General features: G+C 39.1%; 1 protein-coding gene across 2 annotated transcripts in view; it reads right to left on the minus strand.

The window, feature by feature from the left end:
- The window catches only part of npr1a (natriuretic peptide receptor 1a), a 100673-nt gene that overhangs the window by 3804 nt on the left and 84258 nt on the right, over positions 1-12611 (minus strand). For both annotated transcript variants that reach the window (XM_058404760.1, XM_058404759.1), the window contains exons 10-21: positions 12234-12308; positions 11918-11995; positions 11682-11786; positions 10572-10643; positions 9883-10042; positions 8211-8366; positions 5714-5882; positions 2267-2413; positions 2038-2161; positions 1883-1951; positions 1241-1415; positions 1004-1102 (exon numbers count right to left, since the gene is read on the minus strand). In XM_058404760.1, the coding sequence (XP_058260743.1) occupies positions 1004-1102; positions 1241-1415; positions 1883-1951; positions 2038-2161; positions 2267-2413; positions 5714-5882; positions 8211-8366; positions 9883-10042; positions 10572-10643; positions 11682-11786; positions 11918-11995; positions 12234-12308 (1429 nt within the window). The remainder of the gene's footprint in view (positions 1-1003; positions 1103-1240; positions 1416-1882; positions 1952-2037; positions 2162-2266; positions 2414-5713; positions 5883-8210; positions 8367-9882; positions 10043-10571; positions 10644-11681; positions 11787-11917; positions 11996-12233; positions 12309-12611) is intronic.

Raw genomic sequence — 12611 nt, forward strand, 5'->3', positions numbered from 1 at the left:
AACTTTGCCGGTTTGGTTCGGTTCGTTCGTACCCCGAAAACGCTTCGCTTGGTATGCCGATGCAAAATTTCAGGCGAAAATTCATAAGGGAGGGCATTCGTATCCCGAGGCTCCACTGTATGTTGTTGCACACAAAAGGCATTCGGTTCCAGCTGGTGATGACCCTCAAAAGTACAAATATAAAATAATTACACTATATATTTAATTTATAAACAATACAATTCAGAAAATAAATAATGCAATACACAGGTTATGAGACAGGTTATAAATGTATATAAGGTGAGATATAGTAGTAGAAGAAATAGTGAAAAGCACTTAAAAAAATGCTGGTGTGGTAAAATCATCAATAATGGATGGATCAGAGCTAGCATTCACACGGCAAAGCTGATTATTTTCCTATAACAGTGTTTAAATCCACTTTTACACCACATCAAACTGTTTACATTTCTAAAACAACAGCATGTACGTTTTTTATCCATTTATAGTTACACTGAGTCTCGTGGAATATCAGTGGCTCCAGTCAGTTTCCTCACGTTATCATCGCGTTCCCTCAACAATACAGCTTTTTATCTCTTTCTTGAAGTTGATAAGACTAAATAAAAAAGACCTCGTCATGTTACAAGAGGTCCTAAAGTTCTAAAAGTTTGGTTACTATGGAAACAATAACGTAGTTGAAGGAATTCGTTATTGAAATCTAGCGATTTGCCATGCAGGAAGATTGACCAATAAAATGAATCGTCATCTTCTGACTGATCAGATTAAAGAATTGTGAAACAATAAATAAATAAATAAATAAAAATAAATAAATAAATAAATAAATAACTAAATAAATAAATAAATAAATAAATAAGAAAAATGCATAAATAAGAATATAAAAAAATAAAAAATAAAATAAAAATAAATAAATAAATAAAATGATCAGGTATCTCTATAGGTGTTGAAATTGACTGATATACAAGACAGAATAGAGCTATAAAGCTGTGTAGTGACACCGGTGTCTTACCTTCCCCATTTGACTCCATGCGTGAAGCCGTGTTAACTGTGTCACCAAACAAACAATACCTTGGCATCTTCAGTCCAACAACCCCAGCACACACAGGGCCTGTCAATAAACACACACACACACACACACAAACAGTCATTTCCACAATTATTTCTAGATAAACAACACCTAGTGTGTTATCCTTGTCTGAAATGCCAGATTTTTTCTTGAATTTGACCTCTGACCCCTTGCCCTCACCGGTGTGAATGCCGATGCGCAGACGGAGCTGTTGGTCAGGTCGATGGCGAATCCTGAAGGTGTGCACGGCTTTGAGAAGGGCCAGAGACATCCGGGCGATTTCCCGTGCATGCAGCTTCCCGTTCCTCACAGGAAGTCCTGATACAACCATGTAGGCATCACCGATGGTCTCCACCTGGGGGTGCCACACACACACACACGCGCACATGCGCACACACACACACACACACACACACACACACATGTACAGGAACACGCACATCTGGATTAACATTTTGCCTCTTGGTGTTTTAAATCAAAGCAACAGAAAATAAATAAATAAATAAATAAATAAATAAATAAATAAATAAATAAATAAATAAATAAAGTGGACCTTTCATTTACATAGTTAAATATTTTGCCTCTTTTTAAAAAAATTAAAACAGCATTTAAAAAAATTAATTAAATAAATAAATAGATATAAATAAATAAAATGACAAAAACATTTATCTTAATTACAAGGTTAATATATTTCAGAATATCAAATTTAACTAAAATTGTCTTATTTTGTCTGAAATATAATGATGTTATTAACTTTCAGGATCATCTTTAATAAAAGATAATTGGTCGCATAGTTTTGAACCCTAAAGTATGTATCTGTACCTTGTAAACGTCAAAGTTATCAATGATGGCGTCGAAGCACGTGTACAGGTCATTCAGCAGAGTGACCACCTGGGGAAACATGAGTCTGTGTGTCAGCACTGTAACTCAGCCATGACGTGTAGATCAGATCTGAATTGGTGTCTGAGTCTGTTCACCTGCATGGGTGTGCTTTCTGCAGACAGAGCTGTGAAGCCCACTATATCGCTGAAGTAAATAGTGACCGAGTCGAAGGCTTCGGCCTGCACCGTCTCGCCTCTTTTCAGCTGCTCCGCCACCGAGCTGCATGGCACACAAAGTCACAAAGTCAGAGAATGGAGGTGTTTTAACCCCATTAGTGACCTTACATGTACAGCGTCTATGGATAAAGCAGAGGATCTCACTCACTGAGGCAGGATCTGATAGAGCAGGGCCTCAGCTTTGCGTTTCTCCTCGTGATAAGCCTGTGTCCTCTCTTCCACAAGCTCCTCCAGGTTATTCGCATACTGCTCCATGCGCGAGAGCAGATTATCCAGGATGTTGGAGCCATAGCCTCTGCAGGGAGGGACAGAAAAACAGTTGTTTTCTGTAGTCTTTCTTTTGCTGCTTTCTATTACCAACATGGTGGTGACACTCAGACTGCTTGTTGGTGCATGTATCACATTACTGTTGCTATTACTGTGTAGAAGGTTTATTACAGTGACCACAAGTTAGCCTTTAAAGGAAACTAATACAGTCACTACTGAACTAATACAGTCACTTCTGAACTAATATCACCACTCTCACCACTGTCACTACTGTTACATCCCTCATTACTGCCACTACTGAACTACTACTACTGTCACTGCTGTCATTACTGTTACTATCACTATTATTACAATTGTCATTACTGTTACTACTGAACTACTGTTGCATCTGTCATTACTGCTACTACTGAACTACTGTTGCATCTGTCATTACTGTTACTACTGAACTACTGTTGCATCTGTCATTACTGTTACTACTGAACTACTGTCATTGTCATTACTTTTACTACTGTCACACAACTGTCATTACTGTTGCAATCAATATAATTACAACTGTCATTACTGATACTATCACTATTATTATAACTGTCATTACTGTTACTATTGAACTATGCTCACTACTGTTACTACTGCTACTACTGTTACTACTGAACTACTGTAACTACTGTTACAACTGTCATTACTGTTACTATTGAACTATGCTCACTACTGTTACTACTGCTACTACTGTTACTACTGAACTACTGTAACTACTGTTACAACTGTCATTACTGTTACTATTGAACTATGCTCACTACTGTTACTACTGCTATTACTGTTACTACTGAACTACTATAACTACTGTTACACCTGTCATTACTGTCACTATCACTATTATTACAAGTGTCATCACCGTTACCACTGAACTAGTGTTACATCTCTTTTATTACTGTTATTAATGTCACTACTGACATTGTCATCACTGTTACTACTGAACTACTCTCACTGCTGTTACTGCTGCCATTACTGTTGCTATCAATATTATTACAAATTTCATTACTGTTAATATTGAACCACTGTTACATCTGTCATTACTGTTACTATTGTCACTACCATTACTACTGAATTACCATCACTACTGTAATGTCAGTACTGTTACTACCATTACTACTGAATTACTGTCACTACTGTAATGTCAGTACTGTTACTACCATTACTACTGAATTACTGTCACTACTGTAATGTCAGTACTGTTACTACCATTACTACTGAATTACTGTCACTACTGTAATGTCAGTACTGTTACTACCATTACTACTGAATTACCATCACTACTGTAATGTCAGTACTGTTACTACCATTACTACTGAATTACTGTCACTACTGTAATGTCAGTACTGTTACTACCATTACTACTGAATTACCGTCACTATTGTAATGTCAGTACTGTTACTACCATTACTACTGAATTACCATCACTACTGTAATGTCAGTGCTGTTACTACCATTACTACTGAATTACCGTCACTACTGTAATGTCAGTACTGTTACTACCATTACTACTGAATTACCGTCACTACTGTAATGTCAGTACTGTTACTACCATTACTACTGAATTACTGTCACTACTGTAATGTCAGTACTGTTACTACCATTACTACTGAATTACTGTCACTACTGTAATGTCAGTACTGTTACTACCATTACTACTGAATTACTGTCACTACTGTAATGTCAGTACTGTTACTACCATTACTACTGAATTACCGTCACTATTGTAATGTCAGTACTGTTACTACCATTACTACTGAATTACTGTCACTACTGTAATGTCAGTGCTGTTACTACCATTACTACTGAATTACCGTCACTACTGTAAAGTCAGTACTGTTACTACCATTACTACTGAATTACCGTCACTACTGTAATGTCAGTACTGTTACTACCATTACTACTGAATTATGGTCACTACTGTAATGTCAGTACTGTTACTACCATTACTACTGAATTACTGTCACTACTGTAATGTCAGTACTGTTACTACCATTACTACTGAATTACCGTCACTTCTGTGATGTCAGTACTGTTACTACCATTACTACTGAATTACTGTCACTACTGTAATGTCAGTACTGTTACTACCATTACTACTGAATTACGGTCACTACTGTAATGTCAGTACTGTTACTACCATTACTACTGAATTACTGTCACTACTGTAATGTCAGTACTGTTACTACCATTACTACTGAATTACTGTCACTACTGTAATGTCAGTACTGTTACTACCATTACTACTGAATTACTGTCACTACTGTAATGTCAGTACTGTTACTACCATTACTACTGAATTACCATCACTACTGTAATGTCAGTACTGTTACTACCATTACTACTGAATTACTGTCACTACTGTAATGTCAGTACTGTTACTACCATTACTACTGAATTACCATCACTACTGTAATGTCAGTACTGTTACTACCATTACTACTGAATTACCGTCACTACTGTAATGTCAGTACTGTTACTACCATTACTACTGAATTACCATCACTACTGTAATGTCAGTACTGTTACTACCATTACTACTGAATTACCGTCACTACTGTAATGTCAGTACTGTTACTACCATTACTACTGAATTACCATCACTACTGTAATGTCAGTGCTGTTACTACCATTACTACTGAATTACCGTCACTACTGTAATGTCAGTACTGTTACTACCATTACTACTGAATTACCATCACTACTGTAATGTCAGTACTGTTACTACCATTACTACTGAATTACTGTCACTACTGTAATGTCAGTACTGTTACTACCATTACTACTGAATTACCATCACTACTGTAATGTCAGTACTGTTACTACCATTACTACTGAATTACTGTCACTACTGTAATGTCAGTACTGTTACTACCATTACTACTGAATTACGGTCACTACTGTAATGTCAGTACTGTTACTACCATTACTACTGAATTACGGTCACTACTGTAATGTCAGTACTGTTACTACCATTACTACTGAATTACTGTCACTACTGTAATGTCAGTACTGTTACTACCATTACTACTGAATTACGGTCACTACTGTAATGTCAGTACTGTTACTACCATTACTACTGAATTACTGTCACTACTGTAATGTCAGTGCTGTTACTACCATTTCTAATGAGGTATTCATACTCCTATCACTACAAATGTCTCTACTGAACTCCTGTCACTAGTGCTAGTTTAGGGCTGTAAAAAGGACAATTCATAGAAGGCACTGGTTGTGATTTTATGCTAAATAATACAGGCTGCATTTCTCCATCAACATCTATTTATCATGTATATTCCACCTGTTTTGTTTACGCAGCATCACTTTGATCTGGTTAAAATCAGGCCTGTCGCTGGGTTCCTCTGCCCAGCAGCGCTGCATCAGCTGCCCCAGCTCTTCACTGTGGCTCTGAGTGCACAGCAGGGGGCGCAGGTAGGGCCATCGTCCATCTGCCACACGCTCCACGATCTCTGATAGAGAAATAAGAGGGGAGACAGAGAGACAGACACAAATCAGTTCACACTAGACACCCAGACATAACCCTGCTTGTATATAATAATAATAATAATAATAATAATAATAATAATAATAATAATAATAATAATAATAATAATAATAATAATAAAATATAATATAATATAATATAATATAATATAATATAATATAATATAATATAATATAATATAATATAATATAATAAAAATAATACAATATTAATATATAGCTTACACAATTATGTATAAATCAGAGACATGATCATTTGCTATTAGAGTTTTTTGTTAGGTACAGATTCTGTATGGCTTGAATTTTTATCAAGCCATACAGAATCATTGAGACTTTCTTAAATCATCAGCACTACATCAGCACTCTTTGTGTCTGTAAACTGATGAGGTGGCATAATAATAAAGTAATACACTGAAAGTTCTACCCATCTCTACCCTTCCATTCCCTTCCCTACCCTACACTACCCCTCCCTTCCGCACCCTTCCCTTCCCTACCCTTCCCTTCCCTACCCTACACTACATTACCCTTCTGTACCCTACCATACCCTTCCATTCCCTACCCTACCCTTCCATTCCCTTCCCTACCCTACACTACCCCTCCCTTCCGCACCCTTCCCTTCCCTACCCTTCCCTTCCCCACCCTACACTACATTACCCTTCTGTACCCTACCATACCCTTCCATTCCCTACCCTACCCTTCCATTCCATTCCCTTCCCTACACTACCCCTCCCTTCCGCACCCTTCCCTTCCCTACCCTACACTACCCTTCTCTATCCTACCATACCCTTCCATTCCCTACCCTACCTTTCCATTCCCTTCCCTACCCTACACTACCCTTCCCTTCCACACCCTTCCATTCTATTCCCTACCCTACCATACCTTTCCATTCCCTACACTACCCTACCCTTCCCTACCATACTCTTCCATTCCCTTCCCTACAGTACACTACCCTTCTCTTCCATTCCCTACCCTTCCATTCTCTACACTACCCTTCCCTACCATACCTTTCCGTTCCCTACCCTACCCTTCCATTCTCTACACTACCCTTCCCTACCATACCTTTCCGTTCCCTACCCTACCCTTCCATTCTCTACACTACCCTTCCCTACCATACCTTTCCGTTCCCTACCCTAGCCTTCCATTCCCTACCTTACCCTAACCTACACTACCCTTCCCTTCCCTATACTACCCTTCCCTACCCTACCCTACATTCTATACAACTGTGTGCTTCACTTTGTGTTAACTGTTTGGAAAAGAACCATATATAGATGTAATGGAAGGGAATGAGGATGAGGACCATGCTGTGATGAGTATGATGCCTGACAGGTTTGATGATGCGGCATGTGTAGAGGAATAATGCACATCATAAATAAATTCTAGAGTTTGAAATGAAAATTCCACCAGATCCATTGTGTGTGTGTGTGTGTGTGTGTGTGTGTGTGTAGTAATAGTAGAGCCACTGCACTTTTCAATATCTGGATGAATAATGGAAAGTAGGATTTTTAATATGTGCAATTCCTGATGAATTACTGCCACTGGGTTGTGTTTAACTCGAATACTTTACATACAGAGCAAATAAATCTCAGTACTGCCTCAAGTGGACAAAGAAAAGCAGGAGTCCCTTATTTATTGTCCGTGTCCTTATCTCTGTTTCACCTCATGTTCTGTCAGTGTGAGGCGTTTTAGCACCTAACGGCGTTTCCGTCTCATGTCTTAGTGGCGCTCTAAATGTCACACCTCCTTCATTACATTTCCTCTGGCATTATATTATTCCTGCCTCATATATATATATATATATATATATATATACACCACCTGGATCTATTCCAGAAGTGTCACTTTCCCTTCTCAGATACCTGTAATGTGTGTGTGTGTGTGTGCGTGTGTGTGCGTGTGTGTGTGTGTCAGCGTCAGATTTCCCAAGAACAATCCCAATGTTGCTGACAGCAGATAAAAAAGGAGAATGCTCATTAGCAAACCGCGCACACACACACACACACACACACACACACAGGGTCAGAGCATTACAGAGCTAAGACGAAGGTGACACAAAAAGAGGAAGATGATGAGGTATGCTGCTGTATTTAGCTGTCTATCAACTCTTAATAGTGTCATATCAGAATATGCTATGACACACACACACACACACACACAAGGGAACAGCTTGCTTTGCCAAAGAAGCGGTTTCTGCTATTTTTTTCAGCATTCAGGAATAGAATGTGACAGGCAGAACAATGCATGCTTTATAAAAACGTGTGTGTGTGTGTGTATGTGTGTGTGTGTGTGTTTCTGACGTTTAGGGCTGAGCGTAGGTCCGTCCAGGTAAAAAACTCCCTTGAGGAGAGCCAGTTCCTGCAGGATGATGCCAAAACTGTACACGTCTCCCTTCTGAGTGCCGCACGCTGGTCTGTTCTCTCCACGCAGGAGCTCTGGAGCTGTCCACAGCTTACCTACACACACACACACACGTTTTTTTTCTTTGTGAGAATCTACACTGACGTACTGATTAATGCAGTTAATTAAAATGCTATACTACACCAACTTAAATCTACCCCTGACCTTAACCTCAGTGACCCAAACAAAACCTTTGGAATATTTTATTTATTTATTTATTTATTTATTTATTTATTTATTTATTCATTTATTCGTTCAATTAATTAATTGATTAATTATTAATTATTATTAATTAATTAATTTGTTTGTTTATTCATTTATTTATTTACTCATTCATTTATTTATTTACTCATTCATTTATTTATTTACTCATTCATTATTCATTATTTATTTAATTGATTATTTATTTTTTATATATATAAGTAATGTCCCTTCTGCGGTCCATCCAAATATCCTCACAAAGTCAGATATTCCTAATGCTCCTGGAAACATATTAAAAAAAAGGGCCTCATTTATCAAGCAGGATAGAAACAGATTTCAGGATAGACTTTCATTTCCCGCTCATGCCCCTGAGCATGTGTGTAAATTTATTACTTAATTAAAGCTCAGACTTAAATTGGATCATTTGCATAAATTACTGCACTTTAATGCACAGGTTATTCTGACAGGTCTGGAGTCTGTAGTGTTGGAGTGTCCGGTCCTTCTGCTAGTTCACCGGGTCAGGATCACTCAGCTGTGTGGTCATTACATGTGTATATGAGAAGATTTTCTGTAAGGCATTTTGTATTAAATGGCATTCATTAAACAGTGTGACTACATTTACTGGAGACAAAAGGAAGAAGGTGATCATCATCAACTCATCATCAACTCATCATCAACTCAAGCTAAGAACAGTTTTATAGACTTTTTTAAATCTGGAGGAAAATTTTTACTCGGGCTGGTTCACACAGCTTTATTAAAAGATTGATACACACACACACACACACACACACACATATACTCATACATACACACACACACACATATACTCATACACACACACACACACATATACTCATACATACACACACATATACGCACAAATACACAATACACACACACACACACTCACATATACTCATACATACACACACATATACACACAAATACACACACACACACACACACATACATAGACACACAGTATACAAACACACACACAAACACACACACACAATCATACACAAACTCACTCATATACATACACACACAGAATACAAACATGCACACAGACAGCCACTCGCATACACACACAAACACACACACAAACACACAGACTACACATACCTACACACACACACACACACAGTATACATGCCTTCACACACACACACACACACACACATGTAGTATACATACATACATGCACACACTATATACACACACAGTACAAACACACACACACACACACACTCCCACACACACCTGACATTTCCACCTGCAGCCCTTTTCCACTGTCCTCTAGAACAGTGCTCCTGTATTAACTCAGTCACACCACCCCCTGCCTCATGCTCCTCATTAATGCTTTCTCACGTGCGTAATAAGCGTGTGTGTCCTCGTTGCTGCTCTCGTTGCGGTAGCTGACCAGCCCGTAGTCTGTGATCTTCAGCACGAAGCGGCTGTCCACCACGCAGTTGGAGGACTTCAGGTTGCCATGGCAGCTGATCACACTGTTATGAATGAAGGACATTCCCTGCGTGGAGAAAAAATCCATATTTATACACCATTATTTATGCAAGATGTAGCGGATCTGCACAAATAAACTGCTAATCTGCTAATCGCCTCACTGTCATGAACATCTCGTCTAACCGAGCGCTCAGACGACGGCGTCTGTCATTTGCACTTCAGCACTCATGAGTCACTTGAATTATTAGCATGAACACATTTTCATGACTATTTCTCTAATACAGTATTACACTCTATTATTATTAGCAGTGGTAATAATTATGACTCATGATTATTGTTGCCATTTCAGCACCATATGAGCAATTCAGTCCTCTATCACAGTATTTATCACAGGATTTTAACTGCTTTCGCTAACACGCTTAAAAATATCCAGGAATTCTTTAATGAGGCCTGGCCTCCTGTTTCTACTTCCTGGATTTCTGCACATTTCCTACTTCCTGTTTTTTCTACCTCATGAAGCCTTCCCTTGATATGTTAAGCAGTACACGCTAGTTGTAAAGATTTAAAGCCGAACTTTTACAGTGTAATGAACTCACTTTAACAATGTCATTGATCAGAGAATACCGGAACATCCAGTCCAGCGTAATACTCTCAAGCTCCATGAGATCCTGTAGGGTACACACACACACACACACAAAAAAACCCCCACAATTACAGATAGACCCAGGTACTTACAGACAAGGCTATACGAAGGTCAAAGTTAAATGAGATTCACTCACAATATACTTGAATAGCATTACACAAAAGCAACACACACACACACAGAAATCCTCTTCCACAAGCTGTGTTGTCAGATATGATATACAGGAACTTATGATATATTTGCACTAGTGTGTGTGTGTGTGTGTGTTTGTGTGTGTGTGTGTGTGTGTGTGTGTGTGTGGAGAGACAAGGTAGATATGTTAGTTTAAAACAGAAGCATGATACTCCACATAGTCTAAATCACAGTGAGGCATAAGAGAGGTGTGGTCTTAGTGCTTATTTGTCCAGTGAAGGAGGTATGGCCTTAGTGCTTGTTAGTCCAGTGAAGGAGGTGGGGCCTTAGTGTTTGTTAGTCCAGTGAAAGAGGTGTGGCCTTAGTGCCGTTTAGTCCATTGAAGGAGGTGTGGCCTGAGTGCCTGTTAATTCAGTGAAGGAGGCATGGCCTGAGTGCCTGTCATTCTAGTCAAGGAGGTGTGGCCTGAGTGCCTGTTAGTCCAGTGAAGGGGGCGTGGCCTGAGTGCCTGTTAATTCAGTAAAGCAGGTGTGGCCACAGTGCTTGTTAGTCCAGTGAAGTAGGTGTGGCCTGAATGTCTGTTAGTCCAGTGAAGTGGGCTTGGCCTGAGTGGTTGTTAGTTCAGTGAAGGAGGCGTGACCTGAATGCCTGTTAGTACAGTGATGGAGGTGTGGTCTGAGTGCCTGTTAGTACAGTGAAGGAGGCGTGGCCACAGTGCCTAGTAGTCCAGTGAAGGGGGCGTGGCCTCACTGCCTGATAGTCCTAGTGAAGGAGGCGTGTCAGTGCAAATCATTTGCAGCTCCATATTTGATGTTTATGCTTATTCAGTAAAAATGTTTACATTTTCTGACAAAAAAAGTGAAAGAGACAGCATAGTCTGCAGTGTGTGTGTGTGTGTGTGTGTGTGTGGATATATGGTGTGTAACCTAACCTGTAAGCTGCCCCTTGGACAGTACTCAGTGAGGATGCAGGGGTTCGGGGGATCTATGCAGGCTCCAATAAATCTGGTCAGGTGCTCGTTCTGAACATCCCGCATCTGTGAGTACAGCAGAGAAAATCAATCACTCCTCATCCCTCTCCTCTGTGTCCTCTCCCAGAACGCCACACTGTCATTTCATTATTCATCCCAAAGTCCCTCAGCACAGGGGGCAGTAAAGGCACACTTACATGTTTGAGCTCAAACAGCAGCTTCCTGGTGAGCTCGATGCGCTTCTTATTGATGTACTTTATGGCTGTTATGTTTCCCTGAAGGACAAAAATAAACATATTAAGACACGGAGTCACTCTTTCTCTGACACATATCACACATTCCCTCAAATATACTTTTACTATAATGTCCTAACCTTTTATGATTTAAAGAAACAAAGAATTAAACAGTATATGGACGTTAAACTTTTAAAAGAGCATGGGTATCATAACCGATATGATTTGTGCGATCTATCATCTTTCCTGATAATGCAATGTTAAAGAAAAGCTCTCGTACCTTGTAGTAACAGGTCTTGGCGTAAATCTGAACATTTCCCTCCATGGTCAGCAGGGAGCCATAGTTAGAGCCTCTCTGAAGGGAGGAAAGAGAGAAATAAATCACACACTGAGGATTTCTGCCACATCGTTTATTCAGCACCGGTCATCCCTTTCAGATTTTATATTTTCAGAGTAATGTCAGTGGAAAGTTATAACGCAACATGGTGAGGAAATACACATTGACACATAGAGAGTAGATGCTTGGAGATATGAGGTGGGAGTGTAACTGTGAAACATTCGTCCAAATCCCAACAGGAAAAGAGAGATTTTTTTCAGAACAGATTTGGCTTCAAGTTAAATAAATATTACAAAACTTACTCATATTTCTTCTTCTGCT

The sequence above is a fragment of the Hemibagrus wyckioides genome, linkage group LG12, assembly GCF_019097595.1.
Source record: "Hemibagrus wyckioides isolate EC202008001 linkage group LG12, SWU_Hwy_1.0, whole genome shotgun sequence".
NCBI lineage: Eukaryota > Metazoa > Chordata > Actinopteri > Siluriformes > Bagridae > Hemibagrus > Hemibagrus wyckioides.